The 22,964-nt window shown below is 41.7% G+C and overlaps 1 protein-coding gene across 3 annotated transcripts in view; it reads right to left on the bottom strand.

Moving 5' to 3' along the window:
• Positions 1 to 22,964, bottom strand: part of acoxl (acyl-CoA oxidase-like) — a 417,467-nt gene that overhangs the window by 356,133 nt on the left and 38,370 nt on the right. For all 3 annotated transcript variants that reach the window (XM_060848850.1, XM_060848867.1, XM_060848859.1), the window contains 2 exons: positions 22,089 to 22,161; positions 15,022 to 15,154 (listed from right to left, as the gene is read on the bottom strand). In XM_060848850.1, the coding sequence (XP_060704833.1) occupies positions 15,022 to 15,154; positions 22,089 to 22,161 (206 nt within the window). The remainder of the gene's footprint in view (positions 1 to 15,021; positions 15,155 to 22,088; positions 22,162 to 22,964) is intronic.

The following is a 22,964-nucleotide window of genomic DNA, read 5'->3' as shown; positions in this document are numbered from 1 at the left end:
TTAAACTCTCTGTAAACTCCCATATCTGACAAGAAGTACATATCACCGCAAAGGCCATTTTTGCTCCTTCACAATCTACAGACCCAGAAAATAACACCGTCTTATTCCTCTACAAACACTGTCCCAGGTTAAATTAATAGCTATGGCTTATATTTTAAATTTAATCAAGAGACTGATCTCCAAAAACATATAATCAAGAAGGAATCCACTATATTCACTACTGCAGCCTTTCTCTTGGATAGACTTAAAACAACAATAACTTATCTGATTCTGTGCTGTGAACTTTGCCCAACAGTTCCTCCAAGATTAGTTGTGAAATTCACTGTTTGTTAATTTTCTTAGATGTCTAGCGATACACGAAATCAAACAGCAAAGGCGGTAACTGTACAGGTTCTCTCCCTCCCTCTCTCCCTCTCCCTGCACTGTCCTCACCATGTGCTTCCTTCATCTGCTCTTCTCCCTTTTAAAACTGCTGTTGTTTAGACTTTTTTTTCCCCAAAGCTCCAAAACAAAGCAACAGCATATAAAACAGTAATTGCTGCTCCTGGAATTCATGGAAATCACCTCCAACACCTAAAATACCACACAAAAAAAAGAGCAGCTCTTACAGCCAGAAATTTTTCCTGTCCTCCATCTTGGATTACCCAGAATCCTATCTATGGCAAAACTCTTAGCAGTATCAACGTACAGAGAGGTCTCAGTGTATAGGTTCATAGTTCCCTGAAAGTGGCAACGCAAATGGATAATGTGGGCAAGAAGGCGTATGGCATGCTTGCATGCATTGGTTGGGCCATAGAGTATAAAAACTGGCAAGTCATATTGTAGACGTACAGAACTTTAGTTAAGCCACATTTGGAATATTGTGGCGAGTTCTATTCACCACACTACCAGAAGAATACGTAGGCTTTGGAGAGGATACAGAAAAGGTTTATCAGGATGTTGACTGGCTTGGAGGGTGTTAGATAAGGGGAGAAATTGGAAAACTGTTTTTTGCTTGAACTTTGGAGGGCAAGGGGCAACCTGGTGGAAGTTTACAAAATTACTAGAGGCGTAGATAGAATGGATAGTTGGAGACATTTTCCCAGGGTAGAAATACCAATTACCAGGGGACATTGGTTTAAGGTAAAGGAGGGTAAATTTAAAAGAGATGTCAGAGGCAACACAGAGGTTAGTGCCTGGAATGTGCTGTCAAAAGAAGCGTTTGAAGCAAATACGATAGGAATGATTAAGAGGGATACAAACCACATAGAGGGAAAAAGTTTTTAATTTAGAAAGTCGTGATGTGTCGTGCAGGCCTGATGGGCTGAAGAGCCTGTTCCTGTGCTGTAGTTGTTCTTTGTTCTAAAACAGCAATGTCAGCCATGTATGCAGTGATAAATAGAGCATGGAAGGATGGGACAGATTGTATACCATTAATGGTCAAAAAGTCAAAAGTAAAAGCTCCATATCTGAAAGTACAGTGCATTCATAACAAAATGGATGAATTAATAGTACAAACAGAAATAAATCTCTATCACCAACAGCAATTTCAGGGACATGTTTGGAAGATCACCAAGGCTGGGATCAAAATATTCAAGGGTAGTTGATAGTTTGAAAGGACTTAATGGTAAAGTCTGGGGGAGTGTTCCTGAACAAAAAGATTTTGGAGTGCAGGCTGATAGTTCCTTGAAAGTGGAGTCACAGGTAGATGGGATAGTGAAGAAGGCATTAGTACACTTGCCTTTATTTGGTCAGTGCATTGAGTATCAGGATTGGGAGGACATGTTGCAGCTGTACAGGACATTGGTTGGGTCACGTTTGGAGGAGTGCATGCAATTCTGGTCTCCCTGTTATAGGAAGGATGTTGTGAAACTTGAAAGCATTCAGAAAAGATTGACAAGGATGTTGCCATTGGAGGATTTGAGTTATCGGGACAAGCTGAATAGGTGGGGCTATTTTCCCTAGACCGTCGGAGGCTGAGGAGGTTTATAAAATCATGAGGGACATGGATGGGGTGAACAGCCAAAGTCTTTTCCCCAGGATAGGGGAATTCAAAACTAGAGGGCATAGGTTTAAGGTGAAAGGGGAAGGATTTAAAAGGGACCTAACGGGCAACCTTTTCACACAGAGGTTGGTGTGTGTATGGAATGAGCTGTCAGAGGAAGTGGTGGAGGCTGGTACAATTACAACATTTAAAAGGCATCAGGAAGGGTTTATGAATAGGAAGGGTTTAGAGGGATATGGGCCAAATGCTGGCAAATGGGACTAGATTTATATAGGACATCTGGCCAGGATGGACAAGTTGGACTGAAGTGTCTGTTTCCATGCCATATATATCTCTGTGACTCTATGGCAGGACACTAGGAAAAGGTGCACGGGCATTTTGATTAACTAAGGCTGACTTCATCCAGTACTTCAGTTATAAAATCTGTTTGGTTAGAGGTAAGTCATAGCAGAGGTAAGAAATGACTAACATTAACTGCACTGCAGGAATAATGCATAAGTGTTTGTAAGAGAGGTATTGGAACAATCAAGAGTGATGTTAATTTTTATATAGGTTAGGCAAATCAGATTGTCAAAGAGAACCTGGAAGATGAGTTCATAGAGTGTATTCGGGAGTGTATTTCTTCAAAACACATATTCTAGATCCAAGCAGGGAACAGTGTATTTTAGATATAGTAATGTGCAACGAGCCAGGATTCATTCACAACCTGATAGTATAAATGAGCCTTGTGACCTCATATTAAAATGAGCCTCTTGGCAACATGACCTTAACATCATAGAACATCACATTCAATTTGAGGGTAAGAAGTATGGGTCCAAGACTAATGCAGTGCTGCTCAAACATTTTCTCAATATGACCATTTTATTGCATGAGAGTTCATGTAGCCTCAGAATGAAAGTTTGGGTATGGTTAGCAAGGGTCAAAGAACTCCACTGTACAGAAGGATCTCTGTGTCCTGGTACTTAAACCACACAAAAAGTTTGAATGCAGCTACAGCCAGTGAGTTCGGAGACAAATGGAACATTAACATTTATTGCAAGGAGAATGGAATAGGAAACAAGTCAAACATTGCTGCAGCTGTATAGCCTTAGTTGGACTGCTTGTGGAGTACTGGGTCCAGTTTTGGTCTCTTTATTGAAGAAAGAGTATTCTGTACTGGAAGCAATTCAAAGACGTTTCATGCTACTGATTTCTGGTTTGAAGGGATTATTGTACAAAAATAAATCGAATAGTACAACACCTATTGAAGTTCAGAAGAATGAGAAAATGAAAGGTATGATTCTGAGAGGACCTGAAACTGGGAGGATACTCCCCTTGTGGGAGAGTCTCGAACTAGGGGACAGTCTAAGAATGAGTGGTCTCCCCACTCAAAACTGAGGGGAGAATGATTTTGTGAGTGCAGTTACTCTGTGGAATTCTCTTCAAGCAAAACAAGGGAATCAGGGGTTATGAGGATCAAACAGAACAGTTAAGTTGAGGTCACTCTTACAGCAGCTATTATCTTAAACACTGCTAAAATAAAAAGAAGTTGAAGGTTTTCGTTTTGCATTCGTCAGAAATAGAATGCAACAAATAGACTTAAACAAAAGGGACACCCTTTTATATAACATGAGAAGTGGGTGCTGATTGGTTGGGTTGAGAGGTAGCCAGAACAGTAACCCATCAATCTTAACTTCCAAACCAGGCAGGAAGATTCTGCTTGGGCAGAGTGGGTACCACAGGGGTGTAGCAGAGATGGCTGTCTCCATGACTCCTCTTTTTTGAAAAAGATGCAATGTACATATAGATACCTTTTGCCACGTAACGCTCTATTTACATACGCAATTTCTGGAATACATATCTGCATCACTCAGTAACTGTGGGTCTGGCTGATGGTCAGAAATTGGATTCCAGAGTAACACTTTGCATCATCCAGATTATATAATAAATAATTTCTAACAGCATATTCTTTTCTGTGGATATTCTTTTCTGAGGCTTGCAAGCACGGGCTGATTGTACATAATTAATTAACAAGACGTGCTGTTTGTTATGATCCATCAGTCATTGGATCATGCAGCCTACATACATCACACTGGCACTGAAACCTTCACAATGTGACTCATTTGTGGGACAGGCAAGCCACCATTCTGGTTTGACAGCAGCTTGTTAGTGGAGGAAACTGTCCATAGATTTACTGCATTGTAGCAGCGCGAGACAGCTAGTTTCACCCACTGTTCGAATTGTTTGAGAAACTTTTCCCTTCCAGAGTAATTGAAGGTAAACCCGGGCTGAAAAGGTGGCAGACATAGGCACTATCTTCAGTTTTCACTATAGACAAGTGCTGGGATGGTCAGAGTGATCAATTATCATACTGGATATTGTTTGCGGAGGACGTCAGTTAAGAACCTGCAGACATTGTGGATCTGAGGTTTTTATGTTCCTACAGAATTGTTTTGTGTATTTGGATGACTGGCTTTTTTTTGGCGATGTTGATGGTTCTTCAGGCAGCATACATCATCAGAAATGGATTACACTCTTAAATTATAATTTGAACTGCACATGGGAATGGGCCTGATAGTGGGGTTGTGGTAGAAGATCAGCCATGATCTTATTAAATAGCACAGCAGGCACAAAGGACCACGTGGCTTATGCAGCCCTAACAGTATACGAAAATTACATGTTTCTCTGAACATTTGACACACAGTGTAATCAGTCCTTGGGCAAGAATACAGAAACCACCCAGTCCATACTCAAATACTCTTGCTGCCCTCTTGTGGACGAGATATCAGTCTTTTTGTTCCAGAATATTCACATGAGGTCCTTCATAACAGGTTAGTGGGCAAAGTTAAAGCATATACATTGGCATGGATCGAGAATTGATTGACAAAGAGGAAACAGAAAGTGGGAATTAATGGGTCTTTTCTTGAGTGGCAGCAAGTGAGCAATGGGTACTACAAGGATTTGTACTTGGACCCCAGATATTCACGTTATATAAATAAACTGGATGAGGAAACCAAATGCAACATTTCCAAGTTCGCTAACAATAAGGAACTGGGTGGGATTGAGTTGGGAGGATGACGCAACAAGGCTTCAAGGTGATTTTGACAAGTTGAGTGAGTAGGCACATGGAGTACAACATGATTAAATGGGAAGTTATACATTTCACCAAGAAAAAGAGAAAGGAAAATAATTTTGAAAATGATGATACATTGGGAAGTGTGGATGCATACAGGAATCTGGTAGTTCTTCTACACCACTCAATGAAAGTGGACAGGCAGGTGCAAAAAGTTATCAAGAAGGCAAATGGTACATTGGCCTTCATTGTAAGAGGACTTGAGTTCAGAAGCAGAAATGAATTATGGCAATTTTACGGGGCCCTGGTGAGAACACTCCTGGAGCACTGTGTACGATTTTGGTCTCTCTACCAAGGAGAGGATATACTTGTTATAGAGGGAGTGCAGTGAAGGTTCATAACAGCAATGGCAAGACTGTCTATGAGGAGAGATTGGGTTGACAGGGCATGTATTCACTACAGTTTAGAAGGATGGGAAGGAATCTGGTTGAAGCAAAATTCCAACAGGACTGTACAGACTAGATGCAGGGATGATGTTTTCCCAAGTTAGAGAGTCTGGAACGAGGAGACAGGATATGGCGTAGACCATTTCACGTCTCACTAACTTGATTGAGTTTTTTGAAGAAGTAACAAAGAGAATTGAGAGGGCAGAGTGGTGGACGTGATCTATATGGGCTTCAATAAGGCTCCCCATGGTGGACTGGTTAGATCACATGGAATACAGGGAGAACTAGCCATGTGATACAGAACTGAGTCAAAGGTAGAAGACAGAGGGTGTTGGTGGGAGAGCTGCTTTTAGACTGGAGATCTGTGACCAGCGGTATGTAACAAGAATCGGTGCTGGGTCCACTGCTTTTCATCATTGATATAAACAATTTGGATGTGAACACTGGAAGCATGGTTAGTAAGCTTGCAGATGACACCAAAATAGACAGTGTAGTGAATAGTGAAGAGGTTATCTCAGATTATAACGAGACCTTGATCAGATCAGCCAACAGGCTGAGGTGTGGCAGGTGGAGTTCAATTTAAATAAATGTGAGGTGCTGCATTTTGGAAAGGTGAATCAGGGCAGTACTTATACTTGGTGGGAAGGTACTGGGGTGTGTTGTGGAGTGCAGGCTCATATTTCCTTGAAAGTAGAGTTGCAGGTAGACAGGATAATGAAGGAGGCATTTGGTATGCTTTCCTTCATTGGTCAGTGCATTGAGTATAGGGGTTGGTCGGTCATGTGGTTAGGCCAGTATTGGAATACTGCATGCAATTCTGGTCTCCCTGCTTTGGCAATGATGTTGCGAAATTGAAAGGGTTCAGAAAAGATTTACAAGGATGCTGTCAGGGTTAGAGGCTTTGAGCTATAAGAGGAGACTGAACAGGCTGGGGCTGTTTTCTCTGGAGCGTCAGAGACTGAGGGGTAACCTTACAGAGATTTATAAAATCATGAGGGGCATGGATAAGATAAAGCGACAAGGTCTTTTCCTGGGGTGAGGGAGTCCAAAACGAGAGGGCATAGGTTTAAGGTGAGAGGGGAAAGGTATACAGAGGAACCCCGATTATCCAAATGTCAGATTATCTGGCAAGATCGCAATGTCCCAGTGCTTGGCTAAACTATGTTGTCCGGCACTCGTTTATCTGGAATTCAATTAACCGAATGAAATACTCCCCTCCCGTGTCCTTCGGATAATCGAGGTTCCTCTGTAAGAGACCTAAAGGGCAACATTTTCACGCAAATGGTGGTGCATGAATGGAATGAGCTGCCAGAGGAAGTGGTGGAGGCTGGTACAATTACAACATTGAAAAGACATCTGGATGGGTATATGAATAGGAAGGGTTTAGCGGGATATGGGACTAGATTGATTTAGGATATCTGGCCAGCATGGATGAGTTGGACCACTGGGTCTGTTTCCAGGCTGCGCAGGTCTATGACTGCATGACTCTCTTTTAGAACTGAAATGAGAAAAAAATTTCCTCCCTCAAAAGGGGAGTGAGACTGTGAAATCCTCTACCACAGAAGGGTTCATACCAACTCAATAAATATATTCAAGAAAGAGACAATCATATTTTCACATTTTAAGAGACATCAGGATGCATGGGGAGAAAGTGGCAACATGACATTACGATAGAGGATCAGCTGTGGTCAGACTGAATGGCAGAGCAGACTCAAAGAGTCAAATGGCCCGCAACTGCTCCTGGTTTCTATGTTTCTATCCTGCACAAAGCCAAAAGCTATACCACAACGTCCACATTCTGGGACAATTGTATTACAGACCATTTCTGCAGGAGAATCAATTTAAAAAAAAACGGTTTGTATCAGGACAGAAAAAAAAGACTAATTCAAGCTTCAGTTTTATCATATCGCTTAATGTCTTTCAGATGTAGACAAGGGTGGTTTTGCAGGAGTGGTTGCCAATAAGGAAATGGCTGTCTTGATTCTAAACACACAGTGCATTAACATTGCCATATGGTTGGACATTGGCAAAGTTTGTTGACCATGTTGCAATCTTGCATGATCACATTGCATTTCAACTGGACATCAGGAGAATACTGCAAAAAGTACTCAGTACACTTACACACACCATTGCAACCTCTATCCAATATGTTAGTGTGGGGTAAACCCAGCGTAAAATTATACCATCTTCGTTTCCCTTCCATAATAATTTTAGAAATATCAGGCGACTTAATTGAAAGTTAAGATTCTGAGGGCACTTGACAATGCGTATGATGAAAAGATGTGGGAGAATCTGGAACTAGGGGGTCAGCATTTAAAAATAAAGGGTTCCATTTAAGACAGAGAAGAGGAAAATATTTTTCTCTCAGAGGGATGAGTATGTTTGGAATTCCCTTTCTCAAAAGGCAGTAGATTCAGAAGCTTTAATTTTTTTAAGGCAGATGTAGACAGACTTTTCTTCCCCAAGTAAATAAAAGGTGCGTTCATGTGGTTCTGAGTGGAATAGGTTAGATTAGATTCCCTATAGTATGGAAACAGGCCCTTCGGCCCAACAAGTCCACATCGACCCTCCAAAGAATAACCCACCCAGACCCATTTCCCTCTGACCAATGCACCTAACACTATGGGCAATTAGAACATAGAATATAGAAAAATACAGCGCAGTAAAGGCCCTTTGGCCCTCAATGTTGAACCGATCCAAGCCCACCTAACCTACATGAGCCCACTATCCTCCATATGCCTATCCAATGCCCGTTTAAATGCCCATAAAGAGGGAGAGTCCACCACTGTTACTGGCAGGGCATTCCATGAACTCACGACTCACTGAGTAAAGAATCTACCCTTAACATCAGTCCTATACCTCCCACCCCTTAATTTAAAGCTATGCCCCCTTGTAATAGCTGACTCCATACGTGGAAAAAGGTTCTCATGGTCAACCCTATCTAAACCCCAAATCATCTTGTACACCTCTATCAAATCTCCCCTAAACCTTCTTTTCTCCAATGAAAACAGCCTCAAGTGCCTCAGCCTTTCCTCATACAGTCTTCCTACCGTACCAGGCAACATCCTGGTAAACCTCCTCTGTACCCGTTCCAGTGTCTCCACATCCTTCCTACAGTATGGCGACCAAAACTGCACACAATACTCCAGATGCGGCCGCACCAGAGTCTTATACAACTGCAACATGACCTCAGGCATCCGGAACTCAATTCCTCTACCAATAAAAGCCAGTACACCATATGACTTCTTCACAGCACTAGTTATCTGGGTGGCAACTTTCAGAGATCTATGTACATGGACACCAAGATCCCTCTGCTCATCCACACTACCAAGTGCCCGACCATTAGCCCAGTACTCCATCTTCTTGTTACTCTTACCAAAGTGAATCACTTCACACTTAGCGACATTGAACTCCATTTGCCACCTTTCTGCCCAGCTCTGCAACTTATCTATATCCCACTGTAACCTGCCACATCCTTCCTCACTGTCAACAACTCCACCGACTTTCGTATCATCCGCAAACTTGCTCACCCAACCTTCTAGCCCCTCCTCCAGGTCATTTATAAAAAATGACAAACAGCAATGGTCCCAAAACAGATCCTTGTGGAGCACCACTGGTAACTTCACTCCAAGATGAACCTTTACCATCAACTACTGCCTTCCATCTTCTTCCAGCCAGCCAATTCCTAATCCAAACCTCCAACTCCCCCTCAATGCCATACCTCCATATTTTTTGAAGTAGCCTACCATGGGGAACCTTATCAAATGCCTTACTAAAATCCATATACACCACATCTACCCCTTTACCCTCGTCCATCTCCTTTGTCACCTTCTCAAAGAATTCAATAAGGTTTGTGAGACATGACTGCCCTTCACAAAACCATGCTGACTCTCCTTGATCACATTATTGCTATCCAGATGTTCATAAATCCTATCCCTTACATGGCCAATTCACCTGACCTGCACATCTTTGTGTCTGTGGGAGGAAACCCACGCAAACATGGGGAGAATGTGCAAACTCCACACAGACAGTCACCAGAGGCTGGAATCGAACCCAGGTCCCTGGTGCTGTGAGGCAGCAGTGCTAACCACTGAGCCACCGTGCCACCCTACTTCATTCATACTAATGTTACAATTCTTCTTACCATTTCTTTGTAGAGAAAATCAGTCAGTCTCATTCCTCTGAAAGTCCACTGTTTTTAATCTCCTTTTTATCAAAAACCTGAACGTTTTTCTCTTTTCCCTCCTCACCTTGTCCCCCATTATACCACCATTCATTCCCCATCACAGGACTAACTTGGCCATCATTCATTCTTACCCCGAAACTATCATTCTGCTGCCCTGCCTTCCTAGGCTTAGATAAATTTATAGATAATCTGCGTGACTCTCATCTTTTTTTGAGAAGATATTCATCACATGCATCCTCATGACTGCTGGGCTCTAGTAGAATAATATCGAAAAGTGTGACGTTGGAAAAGCACAGCAGGTCAGGCAGCATCAGAGCAGCTGGGAAGGCGACAGGTAGATGCGGGTGGGAGGGGAAAACAGAGAGATGTTGATAGGGGAGTGTGAATAAGTGGGAAGGACAGATTCCAACCTCACCCTCACCCTCCTATTTACCTCTCAGCTCCCTGATGAAGGGCTTATGCCCGAAACGTCAATTCTCCTCCTCCTCAGATGCTGCCTGACCGCCTGCTGTGCTTTTCCAGCACCACACTTTTCGACTCTGATCTCCAGCATCTGAAGTTCTCACTTTTTCTATAGCAGAATAATTCCAGCTCCTCCAACCTAACTTGTAGCTGAATTCCCCAATCCCTAGAACTATTCTTCTAAATACCTTCTGCACCATCTCCAGGGCCTCAATTCCTTCCTCAAGAATAATGATTAAAATTGTGCTAACACGCCAACTGTCCTTTAGTAGAGATTCTGGATGTAGGTTTGCTCGCTGAGGTTCAACCGGAACTCTATCAACAAGCACATTGATTCAGACCCCATTTACCACCCCTGAGAAAAAGAACAGGAAATGAAATCATCATAGGAAATGACATCACCAACTCAAGAAACTCCAAACATATAAATAGAAAGCAGGAAACACCAGCAGTGCTTCGTCCGGAGGCTCACTGAAGAGGTTACCTAGTATGGTGACGAAATGTCTGAAAATGAATCTTGCAGCTCAGTGAGCAAACCTACATCCAGAACCTCAACCTGAGCTACAAATCTTCTCAAAATTTGTTTTAGTAGAGATTACACAGATTCAGCATAACTTCTCATTACCCCCATTCGTGATGTCCAAGATCTCTTATACTATGCTAACTACTCTCTTAATAGGTCTTTCCATCTTGAAACATCTATTCACATGTGCCCCTCCACACCACCTATGCAACGTTATTCTGTCCCAGCAACCTCATTACATAATAGACTCTCATCACACTCAATAAGTCACTCACATCTCCGCTGTTAGCATCAATAAGAAATTGCAGGATCAGTGTTCTGAGTAGATATTCAGTGAGATCAGGAAGACAAAAATGGCAGAACTGAACTCCAACAATAACGTTTGCAATTTCTAGGAACAGCCCTGCTTTGTTAAGTAGAAATCTCAGGCAGCATCTGTGAAGAGGGAAACTGATTGAGCATCAAGTCCAATGGGACTCTTCTTCAGAACTTACTTAGATTCAAAACATGAGTTCTGTTTCTCTTTCCACAGATGCTGCCAGACCTACTGAATTTCTCCAGCATTTCTTACTTTTACCTCATGTATTCTACTTTTATTTGATTGTTCCAATACAGAACCCTGGGTAGTACTGATTTCAATAACAGATGGAAAAAGTCTTAGGGATGTTAACGATCATGGGAAGATGGAGCACTATATTTTTTAGTTGACTCATGGGATGTGGGCCATGCTGGCTGGGCAGCAGCACAGAGAAGGAGGTGGCCAGCTGCCTTCTTTAACCGCTGCAGTCCATTCGGTGTAAATACCGCAACAATGCCATTGGGAAAGGAGTTCCAAGATTTTGACCAAGAGACACTGAAGGAACAGCAATGTATTTCCAGGTCAGGATGGTGAGTGTTTGGAAGGAAACTTAGAGCGGTGACATTCCCAGAAATATCTGCTACCTTATCCTTTTAGATGATAATGATTGTCAGGCATTACCAAGCTTCTTGAATGTTGTTGGAACTGCATTCATCGAGGCAAGTGGGGAGTAATCAATCACAGATTTGCTTCTTGTAGACTGTGGATAGGCCTTGGGGAGTCAGGAGGGGAGTTATCCTGTCAGATTCCTAGCCCTTGACCAACCCACAATGGTAACTCCCAGAGGTTGTTAGTGGGAGAATTCAGTGATGGCAATGCCACTGAATATCAAGGAGTGATAGGTAAATTCTCTCTTGTTGGGAATGGTGATTGCCTCACATTTCTGTTGTGCAAATGTGACTTGCCACTTGTCAGCCCAAGTCTGGATATTGTCCAGGTCTTGCTCAAACTGGACATGAACTGCTTCAATATCTGGGAGTCAACAAATGGTGCTGAAATATTGGTGATTTCACAGTTAACGTCCTCATTTCTGATAAATGAAGGGAAAATCATTGATGAAGGAGCTGAAGTTGGTTGGGCTCTGGAGGAACTGGAACTGAGGTGATGGACCTCCCAGAACCACAACTATCTTCCTTTGTACTGCTATGTATGGCAATACTTTGCACAGTGCCTTACCACCTCATTCCCATCGACACTAGGTTTGCTACAACCCCTGGATATCCCACTCGGTTAAATCATTGGCAAATTATCTCGAGAGATTAGCTCTTTTGTCCACATTTGAACCAAGGTTATAATGACATCAGGAGGGGAGTGGTCCGAGCTGAATCCAGCGTGAGCTGATTATTGCTAAGCAAATGCAGTTTGACAGCACTGTTGATGACACCATCTTGAGCTTCCTGATGATCGATAGTGGACTCTTGGGGTAATAATTGGCTAGGTTGGATCTCTCCTGCTTTTTGTCTACAGGACGTACCTAGACAATTTTCCACATTGTTGGGTGGATGCCAGTGCTGCAGCTGTACTGAAACAGCTTGACTAGGGACACAGCAACTTCTGGAGCTTGCATCTTCAGTACTCCCATTGAGGGCCATAGGTTTTGCAGTTTCTAGTGCCTCTAGGCATATGGAAATCATGTGGAGTGAATCAAATTGGTTGAAAAGCAGCATTTGAGGGGCTGGGGATCTTTAAGAGATATTCCAAACTCCAAATTGCTAATGTAAATTGTGCATGGCAGTATTCCTACCATAAATCTTTATGGGTGGTACAGTGGTCAGCACTGCTGCCTCACAGCACCAGACCCAGGTTCAATTCCCACCTCAGGCAACTGACTGTGTAGAGTTTCCACATTCTCCCCATGTCTGCGTGGGTTTTCTCCAGGTGCTCAGGTTTCCTCCCGCAGTCCAAAACAAAAATGTGCAGGTTCGGTGAATTGGCTATGCTAAATTGCCCGTAGTATTAGGTGAAGGGGTAAATGTAGCAAAATGGGTCTGGGTGGGTTGCTCTTCGGAGGGTCAGTGTGGACTTGTTTGGCTGAAGGGCCTGTTTCCATACTGTAAATAATCTAATCTAATCTAAAAAAATCCTTTTGGAACACCAATAATCACCATTTATTCCCACATTTTGCTTTCTGTGCTGAATTCAACTGCTAATCCATTCAGCCCTTGATCCCCTGACTTCACATTTTCTGACTTTATTCATCAGTCTATCACAGACAACTTCACTGAAGGTCTTTTGAAAATCCTGAAAAGTTGCACTGATTGCAGCACCGTTATCTACTCTCTTTGAGCAAGCAAGATTTTCACTTTGAATAATAGTCAACATGGATTTTAAATGGGCTCCTCTCCAGATGTACTTGTATTCCCTCCCTTAGTATGATCTTCACTATCTTATCACAGACATTAAATTGATAAGTCTTCAATTCCCTGGACAAGTTTATTCCCGTTCTTAAATATACATACTTTGTTAGCTCCCTGCCAGTCCTTTGATATTGTACATTTCTCCCCCAAGAATTTATTTAATAGGTCTGCTAAGTATCTGCCATGTCTTTCCTGGAGTATTTTTAAATGCAGATGTGTAATCCATCTGAACTTAAGGTTTTATCCTCTTCAAATTTGACCAGTTTATTTAATACATCCTTCTGTAACATTTAAAATACCTCGATCGCATTACTCATCTTTTCATCCAATGTCTATCTCTTGTTCTATCTCTCCGGCAAATACCAAAGCAAAATAATCATTTTATTTCTGTCAGCTCTATCATTTTATCCAATCTATCTAGTAATAGTTTATCCTGAACAAAGTCTCATTTGTTTTATTAATGCGCATGTAAAGTATTTTAATTGCTTTTATGTTTAGCTATGACATTGTGATGGTCTCCGTTTGAAGCAAACCTTTCTTGTTTTGTGTAGTCGTTATCTCATTAAAATTGTGTTTTAAAGTCCTAATGCAGAGTTTTAAACACAGTAATGCACAGGATGACCAGTCTTTCAAATCACTTTTATACTACTAAAAACAACCAGTCTCTGTCCACACAAACTCCCAGCAATGTAAAAGAATTTGCAATGTTCAATTAATCAGGGAAGAAACCAGAGGATCCATTGCTATGTCAGTCAGTCAAGGCTCCTAGCATGACTTTGCTCAACTCATAAACATGCATTCCAAAGTCACGTGTGGTGCAAGGTAGGACTCCTTGGTAATGTTGGGGTCTAGATTAGAGTGATGCTGGAAAAGCACAGCAGGTCAGGCAGCATCCGAGGAGTAGGAAAATCGACGTTTCGGGCAAAAGCCCTTCATCAGGAATTTTGCACGAATCATCGACTTTCCTGCTCCTTGGATGCTGCCTGACCAGCTGTGCTTTTCCAGCACCACACTAATCTAGATTCTGATTTCCAGCATCCGCAGTCCTCACTTTTGCCTCCTTGGTTATGTTACAAGCTGTTCTGTCTTTGACCTCAGTCAAAGGGGTCAGGTGTTTTCACACAAGCAGAGGTAGGAGTAAACAGGATGGGCTTTTACCATGACCAATGATAAAAGACTCCGGAGGTAGCTTGAAACAAAAACAAAATCTGGAGAAACTCAGCAGATCTGGCAGCATCTGTTGAGAGAAAGCAGAAGCAATATTTTGGGTCCAGTGACCCTTCTTCAAAATGCTTGATACTGTTTTCAGTCTGTTTGCCCAGATTTTTTCAGTTAAGGGTTGATCTTCAACAAGATGATGTTGCTTTGTCCTGTAAAATTATGCACCAAGTGCAAACAGTATGGTTCCGTGAAAACAACCATAAGATGCGAGGTCCTACAATTAACAGAGGTTTGGACTGAGAAACTGTCTTAACATGAGCTATTCAATTCACTAATAGTTCAGAAATAGTCTTTAAGCTACCAGCTATGATGGAAAGAGACAGCACTATGCACCACTGTTGGGTTGAGGACATATGAGGTGGATGGCACTATTTTACCATTCTTCTATTTTACTTTGTAGATCTGACAAATTTGTTAGAAAAATGTACCTACCTTCATTGCTCCCAAAGCCTGAAATATTAAGGCAATCCTTGTTGGTGTAAGGGCTGCTAGCATAACATTAAATCTCACACCTTTGTCTGCAATAGGTGACTCATAAACTCCATTCTCAGATACAGAACCAAACCTGTGTGAAGAAAGTAGAAAATGCATCTTGAGAACTTGCACATGTATTGTGCTTTTCAAAGCTCTGGCCTTGAAGGCTTTGATCACTGACAAATTTCCATTTCAGTCAAGTGTTCCCACTCATTGTCCCCTTTCAATGTCTCTCAAATCAATACTGCCCTGCTTTTCTGTGATCTTAACTACTTCCACAACCCCATAACCTTCCCCATGGCAAGTCTGGTTTGTATACATAACACTCTAGAAACTGAGCTGAGGTTTCATGAATAAAATCCATAATGTCAGAATAATAACTACTATCCTTCAATGGATTATATACAATTCACAGGTATACCACCAAAGAACAAGATGAGTCAGGGGACCATCCAGGCTATTGATGCCTCGTTTCTGCAGTTGATGCTGTCCCATTTTACCAATCATCAATCCTGGGGATGGCAGACAAAGGAAAAAGTATGCTGCAATTTCAAGAATCCTGAATGACTGCTCCATAATATAATCAAGAAAATCTGAGGAAACAGGTTACCCATAACTAATGTGCCACCCTTCTTCATCTCAACTTACCCAAATATGCATGGCCTTCCAAAACTAGTGGCTTCCTAATTGATCAGTATTCTGACATTTGCACCAGTAACCAATTCCAAGACAAGTCCTTGATAAAAGAAATACCTCTTTTCATCTACCCAGCAGTTTTCTCATCTATCTAATATACCTACCTTTCAATCACAATATCATTAATCCATTTCATGTACCTGATTCAAACACATCAAGTTATTTCTCAAATGTTAGAATTTCATTTTGGTCTCTCCCAGAGCTTCTATTACTCCAAAGCGAAGTATTATGATGATCAAGGCCAATCTTCAAAAATACAAGATTGGGATTCATGGATTACCTTTGCTCCCAACCTCAGTCCTCTCCACAATCTCATTACTATCATCAAGTTTAGGAATTATTTAAAAAAAGGTGCACCAGCTTTACATTTTATTGCAGACATACATACTGCATACAACTATCTGCTTTCCCTATCTCCACCTCTCACTGATGAGTCAATATAAGCCACACGATTGATTTCACTCACTCAGTCACTTTCCTGTTCAATAACTTTCAAGCACAGTTATCCTAAAATCATACAGCACAGAAGGAGACCATTCAGCCTGTTATAGCTATCATGGCTCCTTAGACATAGATAGCCAATTTATTTCTCAAATTTACACTGAGAACTACTTAGAGTCATAGAGATGTACAGCATGGAAAAAGACCCTTCGGTTCAACCTGTCCATGCTGACCAGATATCCCAACCAAATCTAGCCCCACCTGCCAGCACCCAGCCCACATCTCTCCAAACTCTTCCTATTCATATACCCATCCAAATGCCTCTTAAATGTTGCAATTTTACCAGCCTCCACCACTTCCTCTGGCAGCTCATTCCATAGATGTACTACCCTCTGCTTGAAAAAATTGTCCCATGGGTCTCTTTTCTTTCTTTCCCCTCTCACCCTAAACCTATGCCCTCTAGTTGTGGACTCCCCGACACGAGGGAAAAGACTTTGCATATCTACCATATCCATGCCCCTCATAACTTTGTAAACCTCTATAAGGTCACCCCTCAGCCTCCGACACTCCAGGGAAAATAGTCCCAGCCTGTTCAGCCTCTCCCTGTAGCTCAAATCCTCCAACCCTGGCAACATCCTTGTAAATCTTTTCTGAACCCTTTCAAGTTTCACATCATCTTTCCGATAGGAAGGAGACCAGAATTGCACGCAATATTCCAACAGCGGCCTAATCAATGTCCTGTACAGCTGCAACATGACCTCCCAACTCCTGTACTCAATACTCTGACCAATAAAAGGAAAGCATACCAAACGCCTTCTTCACTATCCTATCTATCTGTGACTCCACTTTCAAGGAGCTAGGAACCTGCACTCCAAGGTCTCTTTGTTCAGCAACACTTCCTAGGACCTTACCTTTAAGTGTATAAGTCCTGCTAAGATTTGCTTTCCCAAAATGCAGCACCTTGCATTTATATGAATTAAACTCTATCTGCCACTTCTCAACCCATTGGCCCATCTGGTCCAGATCCTGTTGTACTCTGAGGTAACCCTCTTTGCTGTCCACTACACCTCCAATTTTGGTGTCATCTGCAACTTACTAACTGTATCTCTTATGCTCGCATCCAAATCATTTATGTAAATGACAAAAAGTAGTGAACCCAGCACTGATCCTTGTAGCACTCCACTGGTCACAGGCCTCCAGTCTGAAAAACAACCCTCCACCATCACCCTCTGTCTTCTACTTTGAGCCAGCTCTGTATCCAAATGACTAGTTCTTCCTGTATTCCATGAGATCTAACCTTGCTAATCAGTCTCCCATGGAAAACCTTGTCAAACGCCTTACTGAAGTCTATAGAGATCACATCTATTGCTCAGCCCTCATCAATCCTCTTTGTTACTTCTTCAAAGAACTCAATCAAATTTGTAAGACATGATTTCCAACGCACAAAGCCATGTTGACTATCCCTAATCAGTCCTTGCCTTTCCAAATACATGTACATCCTGTCCCTCAGAATTCCCTCCAACAACTTGCCTACCACCGAGGTCAGGCTCACCGGTCTATAGTTCCCTGGCTTGTCTTTACCGCCCTTCAGAGCACACTGTATTTAAAAAAAATTCTCATCTCTATCTGATCCTTTTGCCAATTAATTTACATCCATTCCTCTATAGTGACCAACCCTCCCTGCATAGACATGGGATAAATATGGAGAAATCATCAAAAACATATTTATTCTATCAAATCAAAATCATTAGCTCTGCAGTAGATGACACAATGGCTCAATGGCTAGCACTGCTACCTCACAGCACCAGGGATGTGGGTTCAATTCCAGCCTTGGGTGACTGCCTATGGGAAGTTTGGATATCCTTTTCTGTTTCTGTGTGGGTGTCTGCTGGGAGATCCAGTTTCCTCCCACAGTCCAAAAATGTGCAAGTTCTTTTGATCGGCCATGGGAAATTATCCTGTAGTGTCCAGGGATGTGCAAGCAAGGTGGGTTGGCCATGGTTAATGTAGAGTTAAAGGGATAGAACATAAGAACAAGGGCAGGAATAGGCCATCCAGCCCTTCGAGCCTGCTCCGCCACTCAATAAGATCATGACGAATCTTTTCATGGACTCGGCTCCACTTACCCGTGTTTTCACCATATCCCTTAATTCTTTTACTTTTCAAAAACAGTATCTAGCTTCACTTTAAAAGCAATTACTCACGTAACGTCAACTATTCCCCTGGGCAACGAATTCCATAGATTAACAACCCTCTGGGTGAAGAAATTCCTTCTCAGTTCAGTTCTAAACCTGCTTCCTCTAATCTTGAGACCATGCCCTGTTGGTCTAGTTTTACCTACCAGTGGAAACATCCTATCTATTTGTAGTTTATCAATTCCCTTCATAATTTTATATGTTTCTATAAGATCCCCCCTCATTCTTCTGAATTCCAGTGAATATAATCCTAACCTGCTCAGCCTCTCCTCATAAGAGAACCCCGTAGTGAACCTCCTCTGCATCCCCTCCAATGCCAGTCCATCCTTTCTTAAGTAAGGAGACCAAATCTGTACACAGTACTCCAGGTGTGGCCTCACCAGCACCTTGTACAGCTATAACATTATCTTTTTGCTTTTAAACTCAACCCCTTTAACAATAAAGGGCAAAATTCCATTTGCCTTCCTACTTACCTGTTGTACCTGCAGACCAACCTTCTGAGATTCATGCACAAGGACACCCAGGTCCCTCTGCGAATCCACATGCTGGAATTTTTTAACCATTCAAGTAATAATCTATTTTGCTGTTACTCTGACCAAAATGTATAACTTCACATTCACTAACACTGTATTCCATCTGCCAGACCTTTGCCTACTCACTCAATTTATCTATGTTCTTCTGCAAAGTTTCACAGTCCTCTGCATACTTTGCTCTGCCACTCAACTTAGTGTCATCGGCAAATTTTGACACCGTACACGTGGTCCCCAATTCTAAATCATCTATATTAGTTGTAAATAATTGCGGTCCCAACACCGATCCCTGAGGCACACCACTAGTCACTGATTGCTAGCCAGAATAGCACTCATTTATCCCCACTCTTTGCTTCCTGTCCATCAACCAATCCTTTATCCATGCTAATACTCTACCCCTAACACCATGCATCCTTATCTTATGCAGCAGTTTCACGTGCAGCACCTTGTCAAAGGCCTTCTGGACATATAGGTGCACAACATCGACTAGGTCCCCGTTGTCCACCTTGCTTGAAGTGTCGTAATAGAATTCCAAAAATTAGTGAAGCATGACCTGCTCTTCATGAATCCATGCTGCGTCCGTACAATGGGACAACTTTTTTCAAGATGCCATGCTATTTCTTGCTTGATAATAAACTGAAGCATTTTCCCCACTACAGAGGTTAAGCTCACTGGTCTATAATTCTTGTTCTTTTGTCTACTTCCCTTTTTAAACAATGGTGTCACATTTGCTATTTTCTAATCTGCTGGGACTGCCCCAAAATCCAGCGAAGTTTAGAAAATTACTGCCAGGTCACCTGCTATTCTTTTCCACCATCACTTTTAGTACCCTGGGATGCATTCCATCAGGGTCAGGAGACTTACCTATCCTTAGCTCCATTAGCTTACCTAACACTAACTCTTCCGTAATAATAATTGTTTCCAGGTCCTCACTTAAGGATGGGGTCTGGGTCTAAGTCTGGGAGGGATGCCCTTCAGAGGTTCAGTGCAGACATGATGGGCTGAATGGCCTCTTTCCACACTGTAGGAAAGAAAGATATATTTATAGAATGGACTTTCATCAAATACTACTTAGTGATACTGTTGAAGGGATAAACATTGACTAGGACACCAGGGAGAAACTCCACAGCTTTTTAAAGTAATGCTGTGGTATTGTTTAATTGCCCTCAAGAGGGCTGATGGGATCTCAGTTTAACTTACCAATCAAAAATAGTGCTTCCAACAGTTTAGCACACCACCAGTAGTGCACCGGATTTTGTGCTCAGGTCTCTAGAATGGAACTTGAATTCTAACTCAGAATTGACAATGCTACAACTGATCTTTGGATTACAGAAGGACAATCCCAGTTTCTCTTGTTTCACATTGATGTGCCTGGTTGGCTAGGCCTTCTTGTATTTCTGCAAGGTTTCTGTAGAAGAAGTCACATTCCTTTCATGGGCATTCCATTAACTAAAGCTATTTTCTAATCCCCTTATTGCTATCATTTGAAAGTATTTGCCATACTTCAGGCAAACATTTCCTATTTTTACTAATTCACTGGTCAAAGAGAGCAGTTGGTTCCTGAAGTAGAAATTTAAAACATATATAATGACTATTTTGGATAAAGTACATTTTATAAGCAGAGACAGCAAAAACGAGTTGTTTAACTACTGTTGTCAAAACGACCAACTTGCTTTGCAATAATTTGGGATGATCAGTCCATTACAACAATAGCTACACTTCCAAAAACAAAATGCTTTATTGGCTCTCAATTATTTTGAAACAGCTTGAAGTGGTGAAATGTAAAACAGAAACGCAAATAAATCATACACAGTCATAGTCATAGAGTAACAGAGCATGCAAACAGACCCTTTGGTCAACTTGGCCAGGTTTCTCAGACTAAACTAGTCTCATTTGACTGAGTTTGGCCCATATCCCTCTAAACGTTTCCTATTCATGTCCAAATGATTTTTAAATGTAATTGGATTTGCATCTACCACTTACTCTGACAGTTAATCTTTCTCTCTTTACATATACTGACTTCAACCAATTAACTAATATACTACTTCAAAGGGAAGCAAGAACCGAAAATAATGGATCTGCACAAATCAGGAAATATAAAGTGTAAAAGGTACTTCTTCAATTGGCTAAAGGCATAGAGTTAAGAGCTGAGTTAGGCCAAACCTGTGCAATTCTGGAATCCACGCTGTAGGAGGGTTAAGATTGCACTGGAGAGAGTGCAAAAGAGATTTACCAAGATGTTGCCTGGGCTGGAGAGTTTTAGTTATGAAGAGAGATTGCATCGATGGTGACTGCTTTCCTCAGAGTAGAGAAGACTGCATGGGGACACTATTAAGATGTATAACATTATAAGGAGCATAGATAGGGCAGAGGGATCAATGACCAGGGAGCATAGATTGAAGGTAAGGGGCAGCATTTAGGTAGGATGTGAGGAAAGGTTTTTTTACCAAAAGGGTGGTGGGAATCTAGAAGAGTGATGGAGACTATAGAACCCATAACATAGAACATTACAGCGCAGTACAGGCCCTTCGGCTCTCGATATTGCGCTGACCCGTCATACCAATCTGAAGCCCATCTAACCTACACTATTCCATGTATATCCATATACTTGTCCAATGACGACTTAAATGTACTTAAAGTTGGCGAATCTAATACCGTTGCAGGCAAAGCATTCCATATCCTTACTATTCTCTGAGTAAAGAAACTACCTCTGATATCTGTCCTATATCTATCACCCCTCAATTTAAAGCTATGCCCCCTTATGTTCACCATCATTATTCTTGGAAAAAGGCTCTCCCTGTCCATCCTATCTAACCCTCTGATTATCTTATATGTCTCTATTAAGTCACCTCTCAACATTCTTCTCTTTAACAAAAGCAACCTCAAGTCCCTCAGCCTTTCCTCGTGAGACCTTCGTAACATTTAGACACACATTTGTGATGCCAAGGCATACAAGTCGATGGGTTGAGTGCTGAAAAATAGAATTAGAATAGCTAGCTACATGATTTTGACAGGTGCAGAGTCGATGGGCTGAAGGGCCTTTTTCTGTGCTGAAGATCTTTATGCCTCTAAAGGCCAACCGAGATTTATTTACTCACACAGTCAGTAAAAACTCCTACATATAATATACTTTTACAGAGAAGAGGAATGAAGAAACACAAACTTGTCAAGAAGATTTTCTTTTGGAATTCGAACGTTGTTAAATACTAGAATCCCATTATCAACGCCATTTAGACCTGAGGAACAGGGAAGGGATGGTGGGAGGAAATAAAAAGAAAACAAAACATGTTAGCATTGTACCATACCTCGGAAATTCTCACAGTTACTCTATTGTAAAATAGTCTGCGCCCTTCCCAAAGGAATTCAAACTACAGGCCTTTTGAAAAATGAAGTGGCAAAGGAATGCAAGGTCAGTCAATTTCTTGGCTGCACTACACACAACCGTACAATGGGCAGATCTGCCCAGATCTTCCTAACAGGATCGGAAACGCTATTTCCAGCCCTCATTGGATAACAGAAAATACACTTACCCAACAAGGAGTTCACTATGTGAGCTTCAAAAATTCAATGCACGCTACTAAGTTCAAACATTTACAACAATTAAAACCTAAAAGAATGAGTTCCCACATCTGCAGCAGTTCATTCTCAGTGTCAGGTGTCAGAGAGATTAATGGATGGTCATTAATACTGAGCACATCAGCAAATGAATTTCCAACTACTCCAGCCATAGATAAATTTAACAGGTCCTTATATGGCTGTGGAACTCTCTTTTCTGTGTCACTTTTTCTATTGTGAGCTTGGTTCTTAACAACTATGTCAGTACAGCAATTTCACACAATTCAATTAAGTTAACTTACATCAGCGAGATGTCATTTTTACAAAATCTAAACAGGAGAGTACATCTCACAGTAACCTTTGAATTCCAGTGTTTAACAGCATATCTACCCAGTGTCTGACGTTATTGTCAAGATAAAGATGAAGTGTTTTTGAATGCAAACTGTGGGCTGTTAAATTATCCTGACTCTGCATCAAAACATTT

Source organism: Hemiscyllium ocellatum, chromosome 3, assembly GCF_020745735.1.
Source record: "Hemiscyllium ocellatum isolate sHemOce1 chromosome 3, sHemOce1.pat.X.cur, whole genome shotgun sequence".
Lineage (NCBI taxonomy): Eukaryota > Metazoa > Chordata > Chondrichthyes > Orectolobiformes > Hemiscylliidae > Hemiscyllium > Hemiscyllium ocellatum.
Note: the sequence above shows the minus strand (reverse complement) of the source record. Positions and strands in the feature narration are given on the sequence as shown.